At 38.0% G+C, this 27,864-nt stretch overlaps 1 protein-coding gene and 1 long non-coding RNA gene across 9 annotated transcripts; one reads left to right on the top strand and one right to left on the bottom strand.

Moving 5' to 3' along the window:
* The first annotated feature begins 1,167 nt into the window (after positions 1-1,167).
* On the top strand, positions 1,168-27,328 carry LOC113679095 (uncharacterized). Of its 8 annotated transcripts, none has more exons than XM_027196040.2 (23): positions 1,168-1,950; positions 6,853-6,958; positions 7,075-7,256; positions 7,722-7,890; positions 8,380-8,516; positions 8,932-9,114; positions 9,285-9,357; positions 10,378-10,411; positions 10,558-10,630; positions 11,056-11,140; positions 11,269-11,320; positions 12,908-13,048; positions 13,968-14,142; positions 14,661-14,777; positions 14,861-14,950; positions 15,690-15,927; positions 17,993-18,022; positions 18,334-20,393; positions 21,220-22,161; positions 24,023-24,214; positions 24,938-25,108; positions 25,433-25,591; positions 26,145-27,328. In XM_027196040.2, exons 1-23 carry the CDS (start codon positions 1,765-1,767, stop codon positions 26,346-26,348), a joined length of 5,799 nt encoding a protein of 1,932 aa, XP_027051841.2. In that variant the 5' UTR covers positions 1,168-1,764; the 3' UTR covers positions 26,349-27,328. The 8 variants fall into 8 exon arrangements, with proteins under 8 accessions (XP_027051841.2, XP_089060581.1, XP_027051840.2 ...); XM_089204455.1 differs by having other exon boundaries at positions 21,220-22,173; XM_027196039.2 differs by having other exon boundaries at positions 15,690-15,984.
* LOC149046648 (uncharacterized) lies at positions 10,878-11,888 on the bottom strand. The gene is made up of 2 exons (XR_016186028.1): positions 11,503-11,888; positions 10,878-11,184 (listed from the first exon to the last, which is right to left on the bottom strand). It is a non-coding gene; the product is annotated as an uncharacterized LOC149046648 (long non-coding RNA).
* Positions 27,329-27,864: the final 536 nt, after the last annotated feature.

Genomic DNA, 27,864 nt, shown 5'->3' with positions numbered 1-27,864 from the left:
CCTCTTTAACCCTTTTCCCATCGCCTTCAATTTTCGATCGCCTCGTTTTCTTTTGGTCGGCCATCTCAATCAATATCCAGCAGTATTTACATCAACTCTCTGTTCGAAGGCTTCTAAATTTTTCATGAGATGAGCGAGTCAAACTTATACTATACCTAGAACTCCTAAAACTGAGTACATGAAATGTTCGGCGTCTGAATCTAATAAGAAAAGCATGCATCTTTGATTTAGAATAGCTCAGTCGTTATTCCCTCTAGAAATTTAGATATCGATCTGGAGCAGCTTCGATTCGGACGTTGAACTCTATATGAGCCCAACCAAATACACAAATCAAAATGTATTTTGAAGAATTTTTTTTGTGCTCCTGAGTTGTAATTGGGTACGAGACTATTGTTAAGTTTATCGTCTTGCTCAAGAGAGGCCGAGTTGGTTCAAATTCTAAAATTCTAACTGGGAAAGGAAGTGAATTTTAAGTCAGGTGTGGCTGTATCCAACCCAGCTCCCACGATCACGAAACTCATTGGAATTCTCTTGAAGCTGAAGCAGAATATTTCACTCATAATGCCTGCCCAGATCTCTTGACCGAGTTGCCAGAGACGCGACTAATCTTACTCAGGGTTAGGATGGTTTCTTGATTAGGTGTGTTCTTTTACGCTAAGGTTTTCCTTACACTGAGATAAAACCACGGAACGCTAACATAGCATTGTGAAGGAAAATTCAAAACCAAGTTTGACTTATCATGTAAATCCGAGAGAATGCTGGGTCCAGCTTTGTTTGACCAAGAAAATTTCAACCATTTGATTTTTAAAAATTGTGTTTTAAAAGATGACAAATCGAGCGTATCAGCTTAATAATGTAAAGGAAAGCTGTTAACTGATTATTGTGGACGAATTTAGTTAAAATTTAATAAAAATCCTATTTAAAGAGTTGTAGAATATTTGAATTAGAAGTGAGGTATTTCTTGAACCTTTTTGTGGCTCCAGGTTGAGATATGGATCATAGAAAGTTTAAGGAAAATCTAGAAATTCAAAAAATGTGGAAGCAAACACACAGTCGTTGAAACTGAACAAACATGAATAAAAGATTTGATTGGTTACCTACACGACCAGTTGGTGGAATCCTTTTGTATTCTGTCCAATGAAATGGAAGATTCCTTTGTGTTCACGTGGTCAAACTCAAATTCTATTTTGACCAAGTTTGAAAACTGGACCGAACCCTAACGAAAGACGAACTGAATCAAGGAATCATTCTCGCGGGTTATGGTAACTTCGGCTCAAATTTTAGCTCATACTTACATTTTTTAAGGTTAACGCTTTTGTTATTCGGCGAATTGTAGTGAAGTTTGGTCTTCACCGAGGCGACCGTCAGCGAAAATAGTGATTAGAATTCCCGCGTTACTACGTTACCGAGCGATAATTTAACACGACTCGGTGTTGTTTGGTGCTCAAGAGTTGAAGAGTAAACTGATAGGATTGATTGTATTGGGAACACACCGTTGTATTGATACAAGTCAAGGAAAGCCGACAACCATTCAGTGGAAATTGGGCCATGACGTTGTTTTGTTCTGCTGAGAGGTTGTGTCAGACCTGAATTTAAAGAACTACAAACCCATCGCTTGCCGTGAAACGTTCGAAAGCTTTTTATTTTGGCGTGGCGTAATCATCGACGAAATAGGAATTAAACTTTTATTATTTTCCTGTCAACATGGCTCTGGCATCCTGGGCTAGGATTTCATTTAGCTGATATATTTATTTAAACTGTAAAATGGATGAGGACGATCAGGATGTTTATGTGGCACAACTTCATGAAGTATTTGATAGTTGTGACCATGCTCGAAAGGGCTTTTTGAATAGGAACGAACTTGTGGAGTTGTGCAAAAAACTGCAGCTTGATGACCAAGTTCCGCAACTACTCCAGCAGTTATTGGGGAGCGTCGAGGCGGAGGGACAGGTATGGAGAAAAATTTCTCGTATCTTCGTTGATAAGCTTCGAACGACACCAAGGTAATAAATGATTGCTGGTGATTCATAATCATCGGCGCGGGCTTGGCCCTAAGTTTAATTTGTTACCAGTCGATTCCAAGCTCATCGATTACAGTAAGTTTATATCTCCCGGTGATTGGAGTATTCTGCTTTCTTTCGGGGCAAATGTTGTTCAACATTCTTACTTTCTTGACTCGTAAATATATTAAAATATCAGCTAAATCAGTTTGTTTATGGCGTCTCGTAACCGCACTACAATAGGTTTGTTTACGCACTGAACCTCTTTTGAAACTAATGATGTTGGGATATAAATTTTAATGCCAACATCCAATATTCCATATCGAGTTCGAACATTCCGTCAGTTCAGTTGTTAACAATATTGACGGATTTTCTTTTATCACCAAACTAGATCAACACAAAAGCATGTTTGTCGTGAAAGTTCGTTAAAGTAATTGTTATGATTGACACCAAATGTGTTTCTTTTAGAGGGTTATTGCTTGGGGCTTATGTGATCAGTGTAGTCTTAAAAGGCATACAAAGTGAATGTTTCATTTACAGTAATTCATGATTTAGGTGAAAGAATGACCAGATAGACTGACACAAGTTATTTCACAAATAATTATATTTTTTCTATTGGATATTTTTTTTTATGGCTAGTGTATTTCCTGTCAGTCATTTCCTGTGTGTGAATTATACTAAAATTTTCACTGCACATTACATTTCTGATTTTCTGTCTTGATTATGATTGTCAGCTTTTCAAAGACTTGTTACACTTGTTTGAAATGAGAAATTCCTGAGTAATGAATCAATGTTATGAGGGTTTTGTTCACCATCTAATTATTGGCTTATTGCAAAGTTCCTAATCTTTTCCTAAGATGCAAAATCTTTCAGCTCAGGAAATAGAATTCTTCAGAACTAAAGGGTTGTACATCAAGATTTCCAGCAGAGCATAAATATTGCAGAAACACAAAGTTCGTCATAAAGCTACAGTTTCCTTAGCAATAGTCTCAGAGATCAAGCAATAAACCCTTGAACTTCTTCGCCTACACTTAAATTAGCATATTAGCTGAAGTGTTTTGTTTGTTGACTCAATTGAACATCAACACATTTGCATAGGCAATTAGACAATGCACAAAATCTGTGTGATAACACTTTGATTTTTTATGTGTTCTCCAGGAACATTTTCTATGTCAAGAACTAGAGGTATCTGTCATAGCATTTTAGTTACCATTTACATGTATAGCAATGGTTAGGGTTTCAGAAGTGGAATTGTATACTGTGACCTGCTGTAATCAGATGAAAGTGATATTGCCCTGAGAGCAATATCAGCTAAAACATGTATTTTTAAAACATGGTTGAAGGATAGAAATTGCGGAGATAGTGAACCACACAATTCAAATGTTATACAGATCTTCTAATTGTAAAATTTTGGGTTCTAAATAAACTGTAGGTTGCTCATCTCCTTCATGTTAACCCTAAGAATCTTCTGAAATGATGATCAACTTGGTACAGGAACTATTACATATCAGCAAAACACCCTTGAGGTTTTCCTGATTGAGTCACTCATTTGAGGAGAAATGTTCCAGTATTTTTAGAGAAGCTGCATGTGTAACGCTTAACTCCCATGAGTGACAAAGACAGACTTTCTTCTCACAATATCAATACAATATCAAGCAGATGAGTGATATAATGAAAATACAGAAAAATATAAGGGGATCATTAGCTGAATGAATACCAAATTCTCAGAACCAACATCATGAGAATTGTACAGTAGACAGTAGGGAGAATTACCAATGAGATTTTGGGATTGAAAGGGTGAGGATGTCCTTACTTTATTTTGGCTGTCAATGGGTTTTTGATCACTTGATAGTCAACTGAATCTCAGTCAGTGCCTGACTAACATTTTCTCTCTGATTAAGGGTTAACCCTCAAAACGAAAGCATCAGGAACTCTTTGCAGTGGACAATTAGTGTTATCAACCCAGTCGACAACATCAAACTATCTCATGATGCCATCAACAGTTGATTGAGATGAGGACAGAGATTCTGTTGACTGATGGTTGAGTATTAGACAATGATCAACCAATTCTATTTTACTTCTCTCTATGTACATGTGCTATGTATGTGTACATGTACTTACCTCTGTCAACAAGATACCTTTTTCTAGACCAAGGGCAGGTTCTCAGTAAGGGCTTCAATGTTTATACAGATACTAACAGTTCAGACCGTAGAAAGTTCCTCAGCAGTTTTCCTAAATACTGCAATCCATGGACCATTCGATTTAGGCCTTGAGCTAATGTGCTTCTTTTTTTTTTCTGTTATTTCAAGCTTTTGCCTATCTACGTAATTGTCAGAGAATGTAAAGAAAATACATGTATTTTAATATGCAATCAGTATACCAATTTCAAAGAGAACATTTAACTGCTCTTCTCCTAGGAGCTGATAAAAATGTGAAATCCCTTTCTCATTTGAAATGTCATACTGTCTGTTGATAAATACTTCTTTTAAGCCTTGATACCTTGTACCATCCTATTCACACTGAAACAGCTGTTGAAGTCTTTCCTCAATTCTAGCCTTGTTCAGATACTTGTTTTTCTCAATTTTTAACTTACTTTCTTGCATTACAATTATTTACACTGTTTCACAATTCATATCTTTTTAACTTATTGTGAGAAATACTTGGAATGAAGAGCAGAGGAAAGGCTAAAAATTGCACAGAGATGGGGTCTTATTTTTTATTAATAAATTAGGAGTTTCAAAATAGTTCAAGTACTCCACCCATGAATTATTATTATGTAAATTCTGTTTATTTGAAAGTGCATCAGTTGTGAGTTGTAGCACTGCAAACCCACCTTAATTATCAGTTTGACTAAAAAAAAAACTGGGAATGGTTATAGTGCGTTGTATTTTGTATGGAACAAACTTACGAGTGAAATTTAAAAAACATTGCAATTTGAAAATGTACATGAAATATACATTTACCTTTTTTTTTCTCATCAAAACAAGACACTTTTTAATGACAAAACAAAAGGTGCACATATTTCATATAAGTTATTTTCCATTGCAGCATTTTTTAAAAGGGGTTTATATTTATCACACACATATTTACAATTGAACATCTTCTGTACAGTAATGCAATATGTTTGCTTTAGTTTAATACTTTAAAACTAATTTTCTTTTATACATCTTTTTTACCAACTTGAAGATAAAAAAGAAAATTTATAACCAAGCATATCATTTACAAGAAATTAAAATTGCAGATCTACAGTCAATATGTAAAGCAAAGTAAGTTCTGGTCTCTTATGGGGCCCAAGATATGTTTGAAGATCTAAGTCTGGAATAGTGAAACACTGTAACCTAGAATACAAATCCATCTGTTTTGTTTCTTGATATTTTTAATGTTTGAATTTCAACCTGTTCAATAAAATATCTTGGTCTTGAATTTAAACTGGGCAAACTGCCAGGAGATTTCCAGTAGTGAGCCTTGAATGACTTTGGCAATTAGAAATGGTAACCCTGTTGATACTGTTGAGGGTAATTCACAGCTTATTTTCTAATTGCCCCTAGCAATGAATGTGTTTTGCGAGCACTGAGAGTATGCTTCTTACATTTTCAGTCAGGGTTTGAAAATCAGAAAAAAATCAGAATCAGCTGTTTTAATTTCTCAAGGAAATATTGTATTAAGATTCATCCAACCTTTGCTTGTAACCAAATGATGGAAACAAGTCATGATATACCTGTGCTTTTAATGAAAAACATAATCTACAGCTTCTTTCAAGATTAACTCAAAGATAGAAAAATTTTGGCAGTTTAATAAAAGCATCAAAGTGTCATTTGGCCAGCTCATAAATCCTGGCATCTTTCTGCTGGAAACCAAATCGAATAAGGATGATGTTAAACAATGACTAGGTGAATGTCTGTAAAACTGGTGTTATGATTGTGAAGAGAGAATTCTCTTAGTTCAAACCAAGAGCTATTGTCACATTCAACAGGTGACACAAGTGTGCTGCTTCAGAACAGCTTGTGGCTTAGCTTGTGTTAGTGGGTTGGTGTTTGTATTGAAATGCTATTGAAGCAGAAAAAAAAGCTTTTAGACTCGGATTCACAATTTGAACTGTGGATAACTTTAATTTAGAGGGTTGGTGACAAAACAGAATTTGATGTGCATCCTCTGTTGAGATCTTTTGGTGTTTTCTCCTTTCTGTTTTAATTTATGTACAGTTGCAAAGATTGTGTGATGAATATTAAATGGCTTCAAAGCACCTGTACTGTGACATCATTTGTGTGCCCTTTTTTCCTGGGTTGTTTTGTTGGTGAGGATTAGATTTTTCACTACAGGTTCAACTTCAGAGCTTGGAAGCTTTTTTGCTGAAAACTTTTTGAAAATTTACTTTTTCCTCTGTTGGCTGTCATTATGAAAGAACTAGTTTGTGATTATCGAACTAAAGAGGTCACTGTTGATGGCAGAAAACTTGAAGTAGGTTTATGCACAGTGAACCTAAACATCTTCAATTTAGAATATAGTACAATTTTTCTTTCTTTATTTTTTTCCTCCAAATTTAATACATTTGTAGTTTATTCACTCTTCCATAAACTCTTTTGAGTTATTCTGATATTAATTTATGTCTGGTTGTCTTGTGAAACCCATTCTGTGTAACCTACATACATTTAGTGTGTAATGCAATATTTGATGCAAGTCGTGTGAATTTTGGTCACAATATTTTTGCTTATTTGTTTGTCACAGAAAGCAAATTCATTCCCAGGCTGCATGTACATCCCAAGCTGTAGTGCAATTTTTGTCAGTTTTGGTCTGTTAACTGTTAGCAAAATGCATAAACTGTATTGAACTTCATACTGTTGTCATTTTTTAGGTTACATTCGATGACTTCAAGGAAGGATTTGTAGCTGTGCTTTCTCAAGCAATTGAACAGTTATCCTCTAGTGAGGATGAAGAACAACCATCTGATTCTGTTACAGGTGTTTATTTTTTTTACAGTGGTTTTCCTCTCTTCAAGAGCTTTTTAATTCACCTTTTTCCAAACAAGTACAGTGTAACTACCAAAAACATCAATTTGTATTATAATTTATTTCAGAACCACCCAAGCTAGTGGTGAATGAGAAACGTTATGGAAGATGGTCGCGACCAGAGGCATCTTACTCTGAAGATCTGTACTCTGCGGATGATGAGAGCATGATTGAGAGTCGACCAGAGAGCCGTATGAGTGATGCTCACATCACTTCAGAGCCAGATCGTGTTGAAAGCTCAGCAAGAGAGGTGAGAACATACTTTTATTCATATCAATTGCATAAACTAGTACAATCTCTTCTGCTCAGAGAGAACAGTAAATCAGTTGGGAGAATGTTTACAGGAAAGTAATGAACTCAGGAGTACAAAAAATCAACGGAAATTTCCTCATGAGCAAAAAGACTGATAGATACAATGTACCCTTATTTTGAGAGAGTTTCTCCTGCAGGTCCCACCAACTGTAAAAGGGAAAAAACAAAAAAATGAAGAAACACATATATCCCTGCCATATACATGTAGAGATCATAACTAGAGTTCACTTCACTGAAAAACAACTGTAAGTTTGAAGTTTTACAATAGATTACAAAAAGAAACTGAAAAGCAAATTATTGGTCTTGGTTCATTGGAAACCAGGGGTGCTACACTAGGAACAGTGTACATTTCTTTTCTGATTAATTAACATGTAATTATGTTTCGCACTTTTTTTTCATACAGGAGAAACCAAGGTTAAAAAGAAGACTATCAAGCAGAAAAAGCAGTCTGAGGAACAGCATACGCCGACATAATTCCAAACAGAGGAAGTCTCGTGAGGACTCTATCTTGGCCAGTGACTCTGATGTGTTGGAGGGTAATGGACTTTTAAGTTCTCCACAGCCTAATTCAGGTAATTTAACTTTGAATTAAACATTTAAAAGGAAACATTTCAATTTGATTTTGCTCTCAAAGATTTAATTTGTGAGTCCCTTATCTTTTGAAATCACCATGTTTGAAGATTATATGCCGTATATTGTATTATTTATGTGCACAATGTGTATACTTACAAGTTTACAGTACATTAATCTTTGGAAAAACATTGTGACTCTTGGAACTGATCATGCCTTTTGCCAAACAAATGTCAGAATTAAGTTACTGTGATGTTAAATCGAGATGTTATCATTAAAAGAAAATGTTTTATACATTTTTCAAATGGTGATGTGAATAACCAAATAATGCCAATTCCCTCCTATGATAATGGGGCTTATTAGCAAGAGATGGGGCTTCAACATTTTGACCATTTGAAAGGGAGAGGCTTATAAGGGGAGAGAAAGAATTGAGAAAAATGGGGAACTTACTTGAGATTATGATGAGGAATGTGAATATTATCATTTCTTAGGGTATGAATCACCAACTGAAGAAGAGCAGCTGAGAGCAATCTGGACTGAAGTGAATGTTGGTGCAAATGGTTACCTGGATAGACATGAATTGTCTGTGGTATGCGATCACATTGGCATGGACTCCATGAATGAACAGGTTTGTGGAACCATTTAATAATCCTGAGTATGGCTCTGCAACTTCAGTGCAGATCTTTTAAAACTTTCTTAAAAGATGAATTGTGATATGGTGTTGGGGACTGCTGCTCTTGTTTTTTACCTTTAGGCACTTACTACTGAGTTAAGAGACTGTCTTGCAGCAGTAACCTTAGATGACAAAATAAATAGATCTCATCTTTGTGAGAGATGAGGGGGAATTCATTTGACACCATTTTGAAAAGAAGAAACAAATCATCACATGAGGAAGCAACTGTCTATCAGAGAACTGGTGATTGGTTCAAGTCTATTTCCAAGTTTATTGCCTTTAAATGACATATACACATAAGATGCACTATTCCCTTCCCCTGTTGAAAACGACAAACCTATTCCTAGCCAGCTTTTGGTTTCCATTTTAGGAGCTGGCTCTCCTGTTTGAGGAGCTTGATGATGACGGTGATGGTCAAGTGAGTTTCGACGAGTTCCTTCATGGCTTGTTTGTGGCTAAAGACATTCAACAGTCTGACATAGAGCCTGAATGGGAACAAAAACAACACTCCACGCCCTATAATCAAGCACCAGCCGAAGATTTTACTACTAAAGTAAGGAACTCCAGTGTTCACAGGAATTTTTTGGAATGGAGACTTAGGATTGCATTTTTTTGTTGTTTTTTTTTATGTGAATGGAGAATAGCAATTGTGTTGTTTTTTATGTGAATGGAGAATAGCAATAAACTGGCAAGGTTGACTGAGGTGAATTTTTTTCCTTGCAGGGCCAGAGGAGATCCTTGAACAATGATGATTCATTTTTTCTCTCCAGGACTGGAGGAAGTAGTTCAACATTTGGTAAGGCTTTTCAGTCTCATTGCAGTGTTTTTGGCTTGTAATCAGGTTTGCCGGCATGATTGATTTGTGTCTACAGTGTACATGTATTCCATCTTCAGGGATTTCTCCTCGAGCTATTCCCAGTAAACTCTTTTGAACCTTACAATCATTGCAGTTCTCAGGCCTCCATAAAAACTACCTCCCTACAGTGGCCACTTTCTGCTGACCCTCAAAAAGGGCCAAATTCAGTGTCCTGCATGACAATGGCTGCTAAAGCGTTATCCAAAAAATCAAAATGACTTCTTGGCCATGACAAGTTAATCTCTGACTGACAGAGGAGTAGCAAAATACGTAAGAATCACCTGGAAACACTTAAGAGGATAAGCTGCTAGGCATATTTTGTGAAAGAGGAGATAAGGTGTCTTCAGTACTTAAAGCAAGCGTTTCACTCATTACCTTTTCTTTTGATAATTGGCCATCAATTTTTGGTTTCTTTATATTTTTGTTATATCAAAATGTATTAGGGTTTTTGTTTTTGTTTGTTTTGTATTTGAACCAAAAGTATTTTTGTAAGGAAAATTTTTGTGCCCTTTGAAAAATTTGGTATCAAACTGCCTCCAACAATACCCTGCCTCCCTCCCCCCACTTACCAGTAACAGTCAGCCCTCTACATGTACATGAGCCATTCCCCTCTATCTCTAAGATGGCAGGTGGTGAGAGGTTTGTTGGACTGTGCCCACAGGAAGTAGCGATAAGCACATAAATTGACCACAGTTATGAGAAAAGAAATGAAAATGGGTCACTGTGCATGCAAATATTTGTATTTGTTTTTCTTTTTAGCGGGAGGGGGGTGGTGTCTTACAAGCCGCGGTGCAAAGTATAATGATACACTTTACTGTCTGAAATACAAGAGCGCTCTGTTACTAACTGTATTTGGTGCAATGAACCACGTAACCCCATAAATTCTGTCTTGATGGGCAGAAGATATGCTATTTTTCTTTCCTTTTTTTGACTTATCCCTGTTTGTGTTGCTTCTGGCAGATCTGTTTTCGCTGCTGGATCCAGAAAGAACGGGGTAAGCAATAGCTAAGTGTTAATGGATTACGAACGGTTACACTTCTGTCAAATTTTTGTTTCAATTTTGTGATACGGTGCATGGTTTGATTTCTTCTGTTATGGACTCTTCAACTGTTTAAATAACTGTACATCCTTACTTTTTAGTTTTGCTAAGAAAGAAGACATCAACGATTTCTGGCTGGCTCAGGGATTGAACGAGGCAATTCCACTGTTACAGGTATCGTCTACTGTCAGCGCTTTTTGATTGAGAGTCGTTAAAAACCGAAACCGAAGCAATCACTCGAAGTGAAAACAAGCAAACATCCTAAAGCGCGGGAAAACGCGAGTGATCAAGTCGCGATTGGCTATCGGTTTGAAACTGATTGGTTGAGAAACTGGCGCGAGTTTTCTGGACCAATCACATAGTGAAGTAAAGAAAAAACAAATTAATCTCGGATTACGTTCGACACAGTTAAAAACTGCTCTATCATACTTTTAATAAGGTTTTGTACCCTACTTAAGGTGCGAAGATCTTGTTTAGTATTTTATTTGTACAAAATATCACCTCGTCTCTACAGTACTGTATGATATTTTAGCCAAGGAATATACCACCAATTGATTATTTTTGGGCCAAAATGTGAACCTTGATTTGTCTATTTACAGGATTTAGATGCAGATGCGGAGGGGAAAGTTAGCCTTCATCAGCTTACAAACTTACTGGAATCTGTCGTGGACGAGCAGAGCGATGGTGAGTGGAATAGCGTGACATGATCACTGACAAATAGTCTTCTCCTGAATTAAAAAAGGCTCAAGTCAATTAAATTATGTAAAATTTAGGGACACTAAACTTGTTTGCTTTGTTTTGTTGCATTCCAGGCGTACCCAAAGCTATAGTGAATATTTACAAACACGAAGTAGTCCATTTAAAGTAAGTTGGAATCTGAATTGTGCCAGCTCCAAGGATGAGGGATTGTTCAAAATCTTTAACTTTACTTTGGGCGACAATGCGCGACTTGCAACGAGTGCTTGTTTCCAAATTTGAAAACATTGGGTTTGTTATAAATAACTACAGTGCTTCGTGTGTATACAAAGGAAAAAACCCCATCGTACCTTGTCAGATATTTTCGTGTCGTTCTCGAGCATTTTCCTCCAAGAACTCGCGGTAACAAACTGAAGAACAGTGAAGAATATCCGAGCTCAGCCAAAACCTTTGCTCGATTTGGATTTCGCTTGAAATCATCTGTGTAACTTGAGTTTAGGGCCGCGTCGTGTTCTCGTATCATTCAGTATGATCTCAACTCATAAAGTGACGCAAAGTTTCCTGCAAGCCAGAAATAATCCATTTATTGCCCGTTGATAACTGGCTTATATACCCATGTTGCGTTTCTTGATGCGCGAAAGAATATTGAGGAAATCTTAAAATTTAAATGAATTTGTTTACTCTTGCCGGCAAGGTCTTTGTGTTTTCTTTTTAGAGACGTAATAAATTTTTGTTTAATAAGGTGGAAGAGGCGACCCATATTTCTTTTTGGGCGTATAATTGCGTCATTTCTGTTTTTTGGAACAGGTACTAGTTTGTTTACTTGCCAAAAGCGCTCGGGTGGGGAGGCTTTGATAAATTCCCGTGTTGTGATTGGTTCATATTCCGTCCGCGCCCCCACTTCTGGCGGGTTTTTCAAGGGTGTAGTTATTTGAAAGCGCAATGATCTCAAATGGAAACACTGTCCATCCCCTTTCTGTTGTGTAAGACGATTTCGCATATGCTTTACTTCTCAGTTTTGTTTTTGCTGTCGCGTTGTTAGCTCGTTAGAATTGTAGGTAGTTAATAATGGCGATACTTGACCCGTAGAGGCCTGTAAATTCGTAGCACGAATGGCGAAGTCCTCGCTTGGAATAAGACAAATCGAAGGAAAGGAATCGGCTCTGCAATATGAGGCTGAGTCAGAAACGTTTTTGTCAGAGAAGGACAAAAGCAAACGGCTGTCTGATTTCATTTCACGGCTATCAAGGTACAAATCTCGTGTTGTCAAAATTCCAACCTGTTCCTGTTTGCTGCTTCTTAATTTACAATTACTAAGCTTTTAAAAGTAATATTTTTTGATGAGATTCTGACAGTTTTATGACAACGATTCCGTTTTGAATGTTCTGTTAATTACTCTCGGGAGAAAATCAATTATAACTTGCTTTTTCTTTACTGAGGTGGAATTACTTTGTGCCTAGATTTATTTTTTCTCCGCGTTTACATCTGCTTATTTGCGTTTTTTTTGTGTAATTAAAAAATTATGGCGGAATTTGATTGCGCCTTATGTGAAGCGGGGCTAAGTAATATTGTTGGGTAAACGGTAATGCGGGAGATCCCTTTTATACTCGAGCAACGGCTCTCCTGGTTTGCTTTGTCTATGGTGTAGGAAAAAATCAGAATGTCGTAAATATTGTTTGCACCTCCCGTTAAAAATTTTAATTTTTTTTTTTCAAAACACTGCAAAATCGTCAAATAAGAAATTTTTCTTTTCAGATCTCAAGTGGAGTCGGTCGCCGCCGAACGCGATGCCCTCAAGGAGACTTTGGTCAAATTCACGGAAGAGAAAGAAATGCTTATTGTCGAAAGCGAGGACACGGCTCAGAAATTAGAGAAACTACACGAAACAAAGATGAGGTGAGTATTTGAAACAGTGAAAGCAATTGCTTTTAAGTTTATCTTCCGCGAAAGAAGCCTGTTTGTCACAGAGGACATTGGGTGTTTGAATTGCGGTTTCGTTCTAATCTTAAATTTCAATTCTCTCAATCACTTCCTTAATTTATTTAATTTGCTGTTTTGTTTTGAATCGCATTTTCATCTCTTAGCTTCTGATTTTCTTATCCCTCTGCACCACAAGTAATAATATTGATATTGTCAGCATTCAGAAACTGTACATGAACACAATGGCTTTGTAAGAGTCAGTCAGATCTTAAAGAGTTTCCTGAAGTAGTCCGGAATTAAAGGGAGATTATGGACTGGGGTCGTTAACAAACTAGTTCTTGCCACCTGTTGACGAATCCGCTCAAAAGTGAGCTTAGTATGGAAGAAAGAATCTCCGCGGTATTTAGCCGTTATTCAGTTAAGAACTTCAGAGAAGAATGTTTGAACAATGTGTGTGGTAACCCTGTTGACTCTCAGGAGTGATGAAATGCAACTCCTCACAACTTAAGGACATAGTTCAGCAAACTTGTGGTGACATAGACATTTATCTTTGAGGTTTTACTTGATAAATCAGCATATTATAGATTATACCAAATACCGTGCAGCTCTTCTGAGGGGGAAATTGTTGATCAAATTTTAAGGGGATGACGGTGAACTCAAATTCAAATAACTGTCTGCTGAGTTTTTCTTCGCTAATGTGGTGTTAAACTTGATTCCTAAGTTTTCCGAGTACATACATGCGTACATTGAACGCGTATTTGAAAGATTTGATGTGCGGCCATCTTTGCTTTTTTATGAGAGTTAATAACTACACTATCTTTTGGAGGTTGGTGGGGTGTATACCCAAGGGATTTAACAGTGTGATAAATAAGTTTTCCCGCATTTACCCTTCCAGGGATCAAGAATCACACTACACAGAAAAAATGCAGAACTTACAACAAACGTTAACTGAGGAACGGGATAAAGTTGTAATGAATGCAAATCAACAAAAATCTATGTTGGAGGAGTCACTTCATCATACCAAGAGTGAAGAACAGCGATTGAGGACTAAACTCGCAGAGGCCGAGGAGGTGAGATTTTTTTTGTTTTGATTTGTTTTGTTTCAAGCATTTATATTTATCTAACGTATCCTTCGCTCAAGGGAAGGACAACACAGCCTATATCGAGATTTTAAAAAAGTTCAGTTGTCGAATCTAATGAAAATGAATTTGGTTTAATGTTACAAAGATTATTAGGCATGCTACCTTCTCAACTTGAAGAAAACATCACCATATGCCATGGCCTCATGGTCGCACGCGTTTCCCGCGCGCCATCGCAACCTATCAGATGCTAAAGCAGAGACGATCCACTCTTGGCCGCACGTGTTTTCCCGCGCTGGGGGCCAGAAGTGTCTATAAACTGTATAACATTAATTATCCTAACGATTAGTGGTTCTGAATATTAATGCTTTTGTTTTAAAAATGCAAAGAGTCCATTGTTTTGTGGCACGCAAGTACCTGCGTGAACTTCAAGCTGTTTATAGTTTATTTCTTTTATATTGATGTTTCATCTTGATCCTTGAATTTTTATGTTTATGTATCTTAAACAGGAGATTTTGCGACTAGAGAAGACACTATCGGATGCTCAGGAAAAACTCAACGAGTCAGAAAACAACCGAGAGAGACTGGAGAAGGAATTGGAATCCATGTCTGATTTATCACACAGGGTAACTGAAGATTTCGGGTCGTTGTTTTCGTTGCGTTCTAGTCACTTTTGACTCTTAATATTGGTTTATTGATTTCTCTTCAGCTGGCTGAAGTCGAGAAGCAACAGCTTCTAAAACAGCAGCAGAATCAGAAAAACAGCAAAACCGTGAGGGAACTGGAACGTATAAATAGGGTGAGTTTGGCTCGTTATTGACTAAAAAAAGCATGGCGACTTGGTACGATTGTCACGAACATAATTGCTGTGGCGCTCTTTGGCCTCTCGTCGCTTTCGTGTTACGAGTCAAATAGGAAAAGTTTTTACGCTACTGGGAAAACATGATATGATTCTGGTTAAGTGTTCGTTATCAGATACGCCTGCACTAAGGCCTTTATTTCGAAGCAATTTGACACCGTACCGTTTTAGACTTATCAGTTTCATGGAATCCATCTTGGGCTTTACTTGTTTCCTTTCGGTAGTGAGAGGAAAATGATAGAGGCTATGGTGCCTATCATGCACTTGACGACGGTTAGGAGGTGTTAGGCTAACATAATTCTTACTGCTTCTTACCTGGATTTGTCTATCTTTAACTCCCATGAGCAACCGAGACAGAATTTATCCTTACAATATCTATAGAATATCAAGCAGACAAGTGATGAGAATTAAGAAAAATAAATATCAAGTAGGGATTATTAGTTGATCCAATGCCAAATTCTCCGAACTGACATCGTAAGAATTGTATGGCAGGCAGTAAGGAGAATTACTTAAGAGATCTCGGTAGTGAAAGGGTTAAACTACTCTGTTGCAGTCTGTAAACAGCCATCTGGCTTCATCGATATGTTTCTTCGATATTTTTACGTTGTCATTATGACGTTACTAGCATAAGGAGCTAAATTCATCAACACTCCCGTATTTTTATCCATTCTTCTCTTAGGAACTTCGAGACGAGAACGATGAACTGCGTCTTCAGTGCGAAGCTCTCACGCAGCAGGTCAACAGCTCGGTGAAACGACGACCCAGTCATCGGAAACGGCAGGACAGCCAGAAAGTACATCGGCACGGCTCGGTACTCTCCGATTACACGAAACCCGTGGTCGTTAAACGAAAAAAGGAGGGTGCAACAGAGGGTGCGACATCATCGGAGGAGTCGGATACAGCTGACCAGCCAGACGGTACGCGCGTTCCTTCTGTGCGAGTCAGCGGTGATGGCGGGTCAAATGAGGACGCGGGTAAGCAACCCATAATCGATGCGCGCGCAAATTGGCATCTGTTTGGGGGGCTCTTGTTCCGGCACACTTTATGCTTCAAAGGGTTTTTTTCTTCTTTTTTTAGGGGTGTTTAGGTGCTTGAGCATTAAAGGGGGCAGGGATAGAGTTAACATGGGTTACTAGATTATGAATTTAAAAGCTGTTAATTGTGAGGTTTGCTGGTTGTGTTTTTACTCTTTCCAACACAAAGAAGTTGAAAACGTTAAAACTCGAACACATCACCGTAACTTGTTTTCTTCGTTGTGTCCTTACATTTTTGTTTTATCTGGCTCAACTAATGGGGTCTGCTTTCGTCTAATATCGAGCTGTTATTCCTTTCTGACGAGAAATCTTAAGCAAACTCTTCTATTCTGTTAGGCAGAGAAAATAACCAATTAAATAACATTCTAAGCACGGGTTTTACCTCTCGGCTGAGAAGTTAGGAAGACTAAAACAATGGTTATCTTGTGTAGTTCTGCTCCTCGAATGCGCAAAATTGTGTATCATCTAAGGCGCTTCACTTTTGATGGCACTTAAAAATAAACTTACGTGCTGAATTGTTTGACCTGCCACCCGCACCAGTAGTAATCATTTACTCACTGAATACGTTGATAACATTTCTAACAAATGCAACGTTGTTGGCGTCCTACTAACGATATTTTAACTTAATAAACGCACTTTTTAACAATAGAAGAACGAATGTTTCGCATCGCCTTTGTAGACTCTTGTCCAGCGGAGAGTGACAAACGGAGACGATGGTAATAACGTGTAAGCTCGGTACCTTAACTATAAAGTGAAAATGACGTCCTTGTTGAATCTAATTCGTTTGTGTTGTTCCCTAAGACTACTGAATGCCTTTACCATTTACCTCTTCTTTAACTGTTTTTAGTTGATAAGTCTTCAAGTCTCAATCTTCCTTTATATTCTGGCCAGTGTGAATTCTTTACCATTCTATACACGATATCGTCAGGCTTAAGATGAATCCCTGAACGATCATTTTACAATGTAGCCAGCCAATTTTGTAGGACAAGAAAACAATGTAAATTTACGGCGACAAAAAAAAAACAACAACAACGACAACCAAACCAAAAATGGATTTTGGCAAACTCGAAAGTTTGCCACTTTGTAGATAAACTCAAATCTGCAAGGTACAGTTCAACACCTTTGTCTTTGGTTCCTGTGTTGCTACTTTCTGAATTTCTGAGGAATCTTTGACTGCTTCTTTGCTGCCAGTCTCATCCTTTGTAGCTGTAATCCGTTAACTTTCCATGTTATGTTTCTCTTCAATTTGCTATCTTAGCAGGTCAGTTTACAGATGATGATGCTCCTCCTTTGCCGTGGTCAATAGAGGTCGATGAAGAAATTCTCGTTACTAATCCTAAAGGTCTTTTCCTCTGTCTCTGCCTGGTCTATTTTGTTGTGATCCTGTGGGCTTTTTGTGTTCTTGTAACAGTTTCATTGTAAGCACCAGTTAAACTGGTCTATTTGAGTTATCCATTCCTAACTTCTCTTCGTATGTGACACGTAAATGGAGAAATCTCTGGTCTCACTTTTGTATTCCTAAATCTTGATTAGTTTCTTTTCTTGATTAAGAAGATGGGGACTTATCTCAGAACTCTTGTTTTCCTGTTAGTGTGTTCGGGGAATTTTTTTTTTTTTTGCTGATTTTTTTTTATTTTTTTAACGACACGGGTGTAGTTGTATACAAAATTGAGTTGACACTTCTCTTACCGGTCCTACGACTTCGTTTTTCTTGCTCTCTTTGCCTTCAGTAAAGGAAAATTAGCTATTTTCAGTTTTGTTCCTCTTGAGACTTCTTCGTTGATAAACAAGAACTTTCGCTCTGCTTAGATGTTATCGTAAAAAAAAGCTTGAACTTAAAATGTATTTCCTCTACCTCTCCTGCAGAATAACAACAATATGAGTTCTGCGCGTTTCTGTTCATATGTGACTTTTCTGATTATAACTCTACCTTCTCCTCATTCCCCAGATGACTCCGCTGAACTGCAGGAACAACGCAGTAAGTTAGTTACAATATAGTTAATAGATAAACTGTGTTGCTGTCAGAAGTGATATGACAAGAGTATTTTTAAGTTGCTTGTTATCGGGGGGCCTGTTCTATAAATCATTGTTACTTTTAGTAAGGGAACCTATCGGCTCGTTACGAATGCAGTAATAGTGTGCTGAGTTTTTCCAGTAAACTATCCACTCAATTTGACTTGCAGTGAAATACTGCGATTAGTGAATATTAGATTACCAATATTTTATTTTGCTTCTTGCATTATCGGTCGTGACAGTTAAATAGTTGTTTGCTTTAATTTTTTTTTTCAGAAGTTATTGAGAGATTGGAGAGTGAATTGAAGGAAAAAGAAGAACAGATCAATGCGCATAAAGCTAAAGTAGAAGAACAAGAATCGTCGATGAGCGAGAAAGAAAAGTTGCTGTCCGATCAGAAGATCGCATTAGCAGAGTTCCAAGGAAAGGTGGAAGAGCTTGGTGACAATGTGAAGGATCAGGAAGCTCAGCTGAGGGCCAAAGAGGCTTCCATTCAAGATCTGAGGAACGAAATTGAGGGTCTGACGGGTTCTCTTACCTCTGAGAGTTACGAAGCAAAGCAAAGGTATGACACCGAGCTGGCGAATCTCACAGCGCAGTTTACCGGAGAGATGGAAGGACTGCAGAAGAGCTTTCACACGGAGAAGGAGCAGTTGGAGAAGGAGTATCAAGATAAGATGAAGGATTTAGAGCGGTCGCTTAGAAGCGAGCGGGAAAGCCTCCGGAAGGAGCTGGAGAATGGATTCAGGCAGGAACGGGAGCTGCTGATATCGGAATACGAGAGCGAGAAATCTGAAATGGAAGAAGAGCACAGAGGAGAGAAAGAAATGCTGGAGAGGCTGTTCAAGGGAGAGATAGACAAGGAGAAGGAGAAAATGGAAACTGAGGAGAAACGACTGGTAGAAAAGCTTCAAGCCGTCGAGGCGGAAAAAACTGAGGCGGAGCTGAAGTTGATGAACGAGAAGGCAGAACTGGAGCAGCAGTTTAGAATAGACAAGGCTGAATGGGAGATGCAGAAGAACACCAAAGTAGCAGCCTTGGAAAAGAACCAGCATGAATGGACAATTTTACGATCTGAACTTGAGAGCGCACATCAACAGCAGATTAGTATGCTGGAAAATAAATTTAAGAAGGAAAAATCTAAAATGGAGGAAGAATACTCCAACGAGACATGGGAGATTAAGCAGGCTCATGCTAAGGAAGTAGCAAGTCTGAAGCAAAGCTTTGTCGAGCAAAAAGCAGAAATCGAACAGAAGTTTTCCCGTGAAAAAGCTGAACTGCGGGAGTCTTTTACCCGCGAGAGAAATGAACTTGAACAAAGATTTGCACGGGAGAAGGTTGATTTGAAGGAGAATCTCGAAAATGAACATAATCACACGCTGGCTCTGAAAGAAGCTGAATTGAAAAATGGATTCCTGAAGGAAAAAGCAGCGTTAGAAAAGCAATTTGACGAGGAACGCGCGAAAATCGAGGAAGGCTTCCAGGAAAATTCGACTCACAGCGAACTGGCTTTCCAAAAGTGGAAAGCTGAAATCGAAGAACATTACACCGAAGAAAAGGCCAAGCTGTTACAGAGTTCGTCTCGAGAGAAGGTTGAATTAGAAGCACGTTATAAAGATCAAATAACCGAGTTGCAGCAAGCCTTCACCGATGGCGAGGCTGGGCTGAAAGGACAGCTAAAAAACGATTTCTTGTGTTTGCTAGCGACTCATAAAGCGGAGTTAGAAGAGAGTTTTGCTACACAGAAAGCACAGCTGGAGGAAAGCTACCTTCGGGAAAAACAGGAATTCCAAAAGAGTGGAACGGTAGGCTTGCAGGAACTACGAGAAACTTACTCAAGCGAGCGAAACGAACTTGAAGATAGTTACCAGAGGAAAATCAAAGACCTACAGAAAAATAACGCTCGCGAAAAACAAGAATTAGAAGAAGAGTATGTGCAGGAGAAGATTGAACTTCGCTCGCAATTAGGAAGAGAATACGCCACTAAACTGAAAACCGAAACTGGTCTACTGGAACAAACTGTAAAGCATTTACAAGATGAGATCAATTTCCTCAAAGAGCAGAAACGTGAGCTTGAAGCTAAAGTTCAAACTCTTGAGCTCAAGACTTTAACTCGCAGCGACAAAGAAGTCGTAGAGCTGAAACTGTCGCGCGAGAAAGTGGCCGAGCTTGAAAGCAAAGTGGAGTCGCTTGAAAAGGAGAAAGGACACATTTTGGAAAACAGTATCAAGGAAATTACTGAGCAGAAAGTGCACCTCGACGAGCTTCAAAGGGAGAAAGCTGTTATGGAAAAGGAAGCGTTAGAAAGAGAGAGAGAACTTCTGGAAGCCGAAAAGGTAAGTACTTGTAAGCGATATATTTTTTATAATTACTTTTGTGGCTGATCTTAATTCAAGGTGCACACGTGGAAAGGAATATTTGAAAAAACTCCTCAAGCTCAGGGGTAAACATCAAATAAACATGATTATTTCCTGCTCTCTCTAAAGAGCTCAGTTGTAGCGAGCCTGAAACTTTTTACTCTCCATGTTGTCATGAAAATCACCCCAACTGTTTTTTCTTGTTGAGTACTGATGATTGGATGATTAAAAATGGTTATTTGACGAGAAACTCTTGGTACTTAAAAGATCATTGTTAATTCTGGAGAGAACAGAGCGACGACCCACGGTGGTCAAGTTCATACTATGATTTTACACGTTACGTTTTAAGGCGATAATCATTTGGAGAAATGTTTCTGAATCCGTAGTATGGTTAGTATCTTCAAAACGACAAGCCGAGACATTTGGGAAAAGCAATGGGAAACTTTCCCGTGGAAATTCTGTTGAAAAGAATCGGATTTTTCTAAAAATTCACTCGTAAGTCCCCTGGTGCCTTTCGTAACTGAACTCTTCGTAACGACCTTTAAAACAGAGAAAAGAAAAAAATTTAAGAACTATGTTCTTCAGTCTTAGCAAGGCACCTGTCATGCGACGTGTTCTGTACTTATTGTGTGCTATTTCAGTTATGTTCATGTAAGGATTTTGTTTCCTAGAAGAACTAAAATGTTTTATTTCCCAGTTATAGCACGCGTTTCCGCTATTTTTAAACTTTGTTTTCGCTGAATTGAGATCGTGTTAGTTTTCCGCGTGCAATCTTTGGTAAGGTGTTGGCGCTTTGTTATCGAAGGTAAAGAAGGAAGGAGAAGAAAACAAAGTGAAGGAACTAAAACTTAAAACCGACGAAATGGACGTGATGTTAAATCTACGAGCCTCCGAAGTGGAGGATTTAGAAACGAAGCTCCGTGAGCAGAGCTCAGAAAACGAAAAACTGAGAGAAACTCGTGGAACTTTGGAAACCGAGCTTCAAGAGGCAAGATTGCGACTCCAAGAACTGGAGGTCGATTTGAATTTGAGTAATTCGTCCAAAGAACAACTTGAGGAGAAGTTAAAAGCAAGAGACTCACAGCTGAATGGCTTGGCTTCAACGGAAGCCGAGCTCAAGGACATCATGGACAAAAGCCAAGAGATCGAGAACATGTTGCGCAGTCGTGATTTAGAAAACCAAGAGTTGAACAAAAAGCTCTTAGATAACAATGCTGAGCTTGAAAGTGAAGTGGCGGAGCTCCAAAGCGACTTGAGAAAATCCATGGTCAAGAATAAAGAGCTCGATGCCTTGTTGACGATGAAAGAAAATGAAAACCAGACGCTGGAAAGAAAGGTCAACGAATACAATAAGCAAAAAACCGAACTCGAGGATAGGGCGTCGCAGCTGACCAATCAGCTCGCAGACGTGGAAACAACTCGACTTCACGAACTGAACACGCGCTTATCCCTTTGGGAGACTGAGAATAAGGATTTGGAACAGCGGCTGAATCAACGCAACAAACACAATTTGGAGTTGGAGCAGAAGGTGAGACTGCTTACCAAAAAGATGGCCGACAAGGATGACGTCAGGGTGAAAGAGCTAGAGCGCATGCTGGCCGTACGAGAAACTGCCTACCAGGCCCTCGAGGCGAGGCTCGAGCACCGCGTAGAAGAAACAGCCCAACTTGAAAAACAAGTCACCCAGCTGACCCAAAAGCTTGCGAACATGGAAAACATGCGGCAAAGGGAGTTTGAGGCTGAGAAGGTGTCGTCATCTGTTAGTCTTTTTTTTTTTTTCAAAGCTTCTTAATTGCACTTAACTGAACGCTACTAATTTTAACAATCTAATGCAATAATATACTGCTGAATTTAAGAACAATCCAAATGCCTCTAATTGCTGCGTCTTCGTAACCAGGCTATTGGCTTTTAAAGTCTTCACCTTTTTTCATTTTACTTGCACTAGTTGTTCGAAGGTTCGATAACGCTTTCCACGGAATGAATCCGTATTCAATGGATAGCGCAGCACATTTTGTCTACAGCTATGCACTGTGTAGCGATTTAACCGTCGGAAAGCGTTATCCACCCTTTGAGCAACTGACCCCAGAGCTTTAAAACATTAAAAATCTCTGTGTGGCTTCCCTCAGACACTACGTATCCGGCGTGTTTATGATTTGTAATGTTTGACAATTAACTCTAATTGGTGTGACTGCGCTTTATGTAACACTAATATGTGTGACTGCGCTATATCAAATACTAATCTGTGTGACTGCGCCTAACATTTTACCATAACCCGTGTGACTTCGCCCGACATAACTCTAATCTGTGTGACTGCGCTCGATGTAATACAACTTTGAACCGACAGTCTTCTAAACGACTAGTTTTAGAGCTTTTCTCCCCAACTGCGGAAAGGATCCCACTTCAGCCGACTCTAAACGTAGCTTGCTTTGCTGGTGATGCAACTTATCTTAAGCACCATAAAATATAAACAATCTCGAAATGCTGGAACCTATTTTGTCGTAGTGCGTTTAAAAGCTAGAAAGGAGTCATAGAAATCTGAATAATTAAACAAATTGCTATGGAAACCTAAAGACGTTATCAAGGTTAACCTAAGAGCGAGCTTAAACATGTGTTTATTTACCTTTAAAATTACCGGAGATTTAAAAATGTGACATTGACTGATTGAAGTAAATTTTTATTCATTCTTGAAAAGTGTATCACTTGGTATTACAATTCTTTAAAAGAAGTTAATCTTTAAATTTAAAAGTCATTATTATTGTAATTGCATTATTGTTGTGTTTTCAAAACGTAATAAACCACCGAGACATTTAGTGAACTTAAAAGACATGAAAAATTAAATTTATTTTTCTTGGTAGTACAACAGCTAAACATCAATAGAAAGTGTTCACTGAAGCTACAGTGTTGTAACAGACATTACATTGTATCCATGCTAAACCGTTATGCCAGTTATTGTAAGGAACTCGTTAATGTTGTTAAAAGTTTGTTGTAAACATTTTTCGTAACCATAAAACTTAATCTGTGTAGACTGCATTAAGCACGCTGTAACGCCCATAAATTGTTATCAAATAAGCAACAGTCATCTCTCATTATCGCCCTCCCTTTGTATTACAAATGTGTGAAGTCGCCTGTTCACTCAGCGATTTATCTGCTTGTATTTTGCTTCCTTTACTGGTTAATTTCGAATGTAAAGACCTGTAACTGTTCGCAGCTGTGTATGTTATGTTTAATCTCTTTTAGTAATTTCCCATTCCACACTTCGCTTGGTATTTTCTCTCCTGTACATGCAGTATTATTACTTTGCTAATCATTATGACTTATGCTTTTTGTAGTTAAGCTTTTGCTATCTTCATCTATAATTTACATAAAAGTTATGAAGATAATGTTTCAGTCGAACCTCACTTGGGTACATTGGTAGAACTTTTAACAATTTAGGGTTAATGTTGGATTAAGGGAGGGGTAGGTGCGCAGTTGCTTAGATACTGACATTGATCCAGTGCTACCTTAGGGGATGCTCGGCAATGCCTGTTTTCAGTACTGAACATATGACTCAATTTAAAACTTATTATTGTTCCCATAATGGTATTATCTCTTCCTTATCTGTTTTGCAGGCCAAAAATGATCTTATTACCGTGGAAAAGAAGCTGCAAGATGTCCAGGAAAAGAAACAAGTGGTAGAAAAAGTTCTTAAAGAAAAGAACGCTAAAGCAAATCATCTTCAAGAGGAGGTCTATGTGCTAAAAGAGAGATTAGCTAATGCACAGGGAACCCACAAAAGAGAATTGGAGACAGAAAAACAAAAGGTAAGTAAGGGGGAGTACCATTGAGCACATTTCATGGGAACAGTGTAGCCCAATGAGAGCAGTGAATCGAGACCGCGATGAATTAATGAGTTCAGCGTCCAACTACAACAGCCGAACGAAAAGTATGGAGTTGGATTTGAGTGAACTTGGATTTCATCTCGAATGAAGTTATTAACAGTTGGAGATGAAAGGTGGTGCTCAATATTTAAACTTCCCGTTGGAATAGTTCATCTATCGTTACACTCTCATGCAACTTTTTGTAACGTAGGATAATTAAGGTCTGTTGCGATTTTGTCGCAGTCAGATTTTAATAGCAGGGCTATAAATGCATGTCGCTAAAATGGATACTTGTAATCTTTAAGGGACCCTACAGGAACATGGGTCGAATACAAGTAAATTTGTTTGCCCAAAGGAAAGGGAATATATCCTTAATATTTCTTAACTGAGTCTACTTCGCTCATCCGTAGCTTCTCAACGACTTTTCGTTTATTATCATGTTTTGGTTGTCAATTCACATGTACGTACGTGTTGTGAGATTTCGTTTCAGCTAACCTTACGTGATCTTTGTGACTTGTATCGTGCGTGATGTTCCGTGAATTGTTAAATGTGAAGTGTGGTAAGATGTTTCTTCGTTACGGGTAAGTTGTTGTCGTTTGTGATTTTCATTTACACGTCAGCAAAGCCCACGAGACGATTTTTTGATCAAAATTTGTCATCTTTTAGGCAACTCTTGCAAATACGGAAATGACAACCATGAAATCTCGTCATCAGCGTGAAGTGAGCGAACTGAAGGAACAGGTTCATCGAGCCAACTTGGCCAGTGAACGGGATCAGGCTCTCAGAGAAAAAGTATTTAATGAGGCGAAGGCAGAGGTTATGGCACTCAGCAAAAAGGTATATAGAATTATTCTCAACTTTTGTTTTGTGTCTTCAGTTTCTTTTAGTTTTTTTATGTGCGTAGTATTCTTTTTGGTGTTGCTCTAAGAATCACCATTACCATGGTAGTACAGTTGTGGTGGCGTAAGCTAAACATCGTCAACCCTGTTCTTTGGGGTAACTGTTGTTTCCTCATTTTCCTACTCTCGTTTTCCTTCTCTCGTTTCCTGCTCTCCTTTTCCTCCTGTACTCTCATTAGAGGACAAATGGAAAAGCTACATGGCCCATTTCACCAACACTGGTCTGTTCCCGGTACCATTGGCTCTCTTCTTTTTTCAACAGCTCGAAGAGAAGACCCGACGACTGAGAGAACTTGAAAAAGCAAGTCATATGTGGGAAGGGAGGATACGACAACTAGAAAAGGAGAAACTTGAATTGGAAACAAAAGTGAAACAAACGCGAGAAGCACTGGATGAACACGTGGCGAGGCTGAGTAAACAGGTGATATGTGCGAAATGATCCTCTTCCAAAGTTTACCATGTGATAGTTTTCGTTAATCAAGATAGACAATATAGAATTATCCCAATTCATCTCACTCGATCATTCTTGTAATTTTAAGCGACTTTAGTTTTTTTGTGGTACGGTATCTGCTATTATTACAATATTTGTTTTACTTTTTTTGTAAAGTACACGCAATCACTACGTCATGTAGCATGTGCTATATAAGTTTATAAATTGCTATTATTATTATTATTGTTATTATCTCAATATGATGTATGAACGCATTATAAACTTAGGTTTTTCTTTGTAATTCAAGACAAGTAGGTAAATTTCCGATCCTTTTTACTCCAATTTTATGGAGCATTATAAGCGATCTTTTGTGGTAAACGTTTTACTTGTGAGAGTTTTGTTAATGTCTATGCAGTTTTGTCAATAGCACTGTAGTTGTCTAATGGCCCGTAAGTTTTTTTAAGTTCTTCTGAACCATGCGATGCTTAATTTTCCCTTTTCTATTCATAATGAATTTTTATCTGTTTTTGTTTCCTGCTCGCAGCTTCAACAATCTGAAGTCAGTGCCACACGTTCAGGTAACCTTGTTCAGGAACTGTACATAGAAAACGCCAAACTTACAAAAGCTCTTCAACAAACGGAAGCCAACGAGAGAAGAGCGGAGAAAGCAAATCGACAGCTTACAGAACAAAAGAAAGCCCTGCAAAGGGTCATCTCTAAGTTATGTGGAGCCAATGCTATAGCTTAAAAGCAACAACATGTGTAACTGAAGGAGAAAGAGGAGTAAATATATCTCCAAGCGAGAAATCATTGTCAGTGGGAGTCTTCTCTTAGATTCCTTGGATGTTTTTCTGATGAGAAGATTTTTCACAAAGAGCTGGTTCACAACTAGAGCGTGTTGTTGATCCAGATCCTTCCCATATCATCAGCGCTGCTCTCTTCTTGGAGTTTACTATGTGGATCCTAACGAGACAATGTTTCCATCTAATAGACCATTTTTGTCTGGCTAGATTATTTGAAAATTTTACTGACGTTGTGGTACATTCTATCTCAGTTTTACAAAGATCCAGATCTTTAATTTGTAAGCATTATTCAAATGAATTGATCAAAGGTTTTAAACCTGCCGACTTTTGATACTAGGATTAAAAGTATTTTTGTAAATGTAATTTCACAATTGTGATCTAAATCTTTGTTGCTCGAGCACTGCGTAGATATAGAATTGCATACATAGTTTTCATAACTTTTATAGCTTTTGCCACTTATCATTTAGAAAAACTGTTTCTCAATAATTTTATTTACGCAAAGAAAGATATTGCTATATTTGATCTCTATTGCTTTTTTGAATCGACGAAATATTGTTAGTTGTGTAAAGATGTACAGGAAATTACGTGAAGAAACCCACTCGATGTATTCGCTTAACTGACCTCGCCCATTGATCAATCAATGAATCAATTCATAAATCAATCAAACAATCAGTCTGCAAGTAATCAGTGAAACGATAGAAAAATCATTTCATCGAATCTGAAGACACGATTTGCCTTTTCTTAATGCACTATGATATTTAACATTTTTATGCAGATTGAGTCCATTAAATAATCTAGTGAAGAAATTTGAAAATATAGTCAGTGCATCAGTTGAATCGTTCGTCCTTTTGTAATATAACAAAACAATCTGTTGTCTTGTTCACTGCGTCATATCTCGAATAAACACAGCCATGCGGTGTTCCTATTTCGTTTGAATGACCGGTTTTTAATTAAATTTGGTTTGTTATAAAATTTGATGGAACTGAATTGAATAGCAAGCTTATGGGATCTTTTTTACTTGAATCTATTCCTCGCCCTACCAAGCCGTCCTCCCCTGACGCCGCGGCCTGAAAAAGTTTTTGAAATTTAAATTGAAAGTGGTCCTCTTAAATTTTTTTTTCGTTGTTGTTTTGGTAATTTTGCGGTACTGCCACCAAGCATCATTTTCTTTTAATGGTCTTCTTTTTCTACCGCTCATGATTAATTAACTTATGGTTCGAGCCGATACGTGTCTGTAACAGTAATAAGTTTTAATTAGTTACAAACTTGAAAATAAGATAGCTTATGGTAGTTCTGTGTTAAATAAGTTGGTTCGGAACCGTGAGTCTTAGTAGAGCTCCGTTTTCGGTTTCTAGTCCTTTATTGTTGCATTCGAGTCGGAAACAAGTTTGTTCGTGGACGGATGATGAAGGTGTAAATATTTTAATCAAATACAATCGCGGTCGAACCAAGGAATTGTCT

This window comes from Pocillopora damicornis, chromosome 4 (assembly GCF_964200805.1).
Source record: "Pocillopora damicornis chromosome 4, jaPocDami1.2, whole genome shotgun sequence".
Classification (NCBI taxonomy): Eukaryota; Metazoa; Cnidaria; class Anthozoa; order Scleractinia; family Pocilloporidae; genus Pocillopora; species Pocillopora damicornis.
This window is presented reverse-complemented; position numbering and strand designations above follow the sequence as displayed.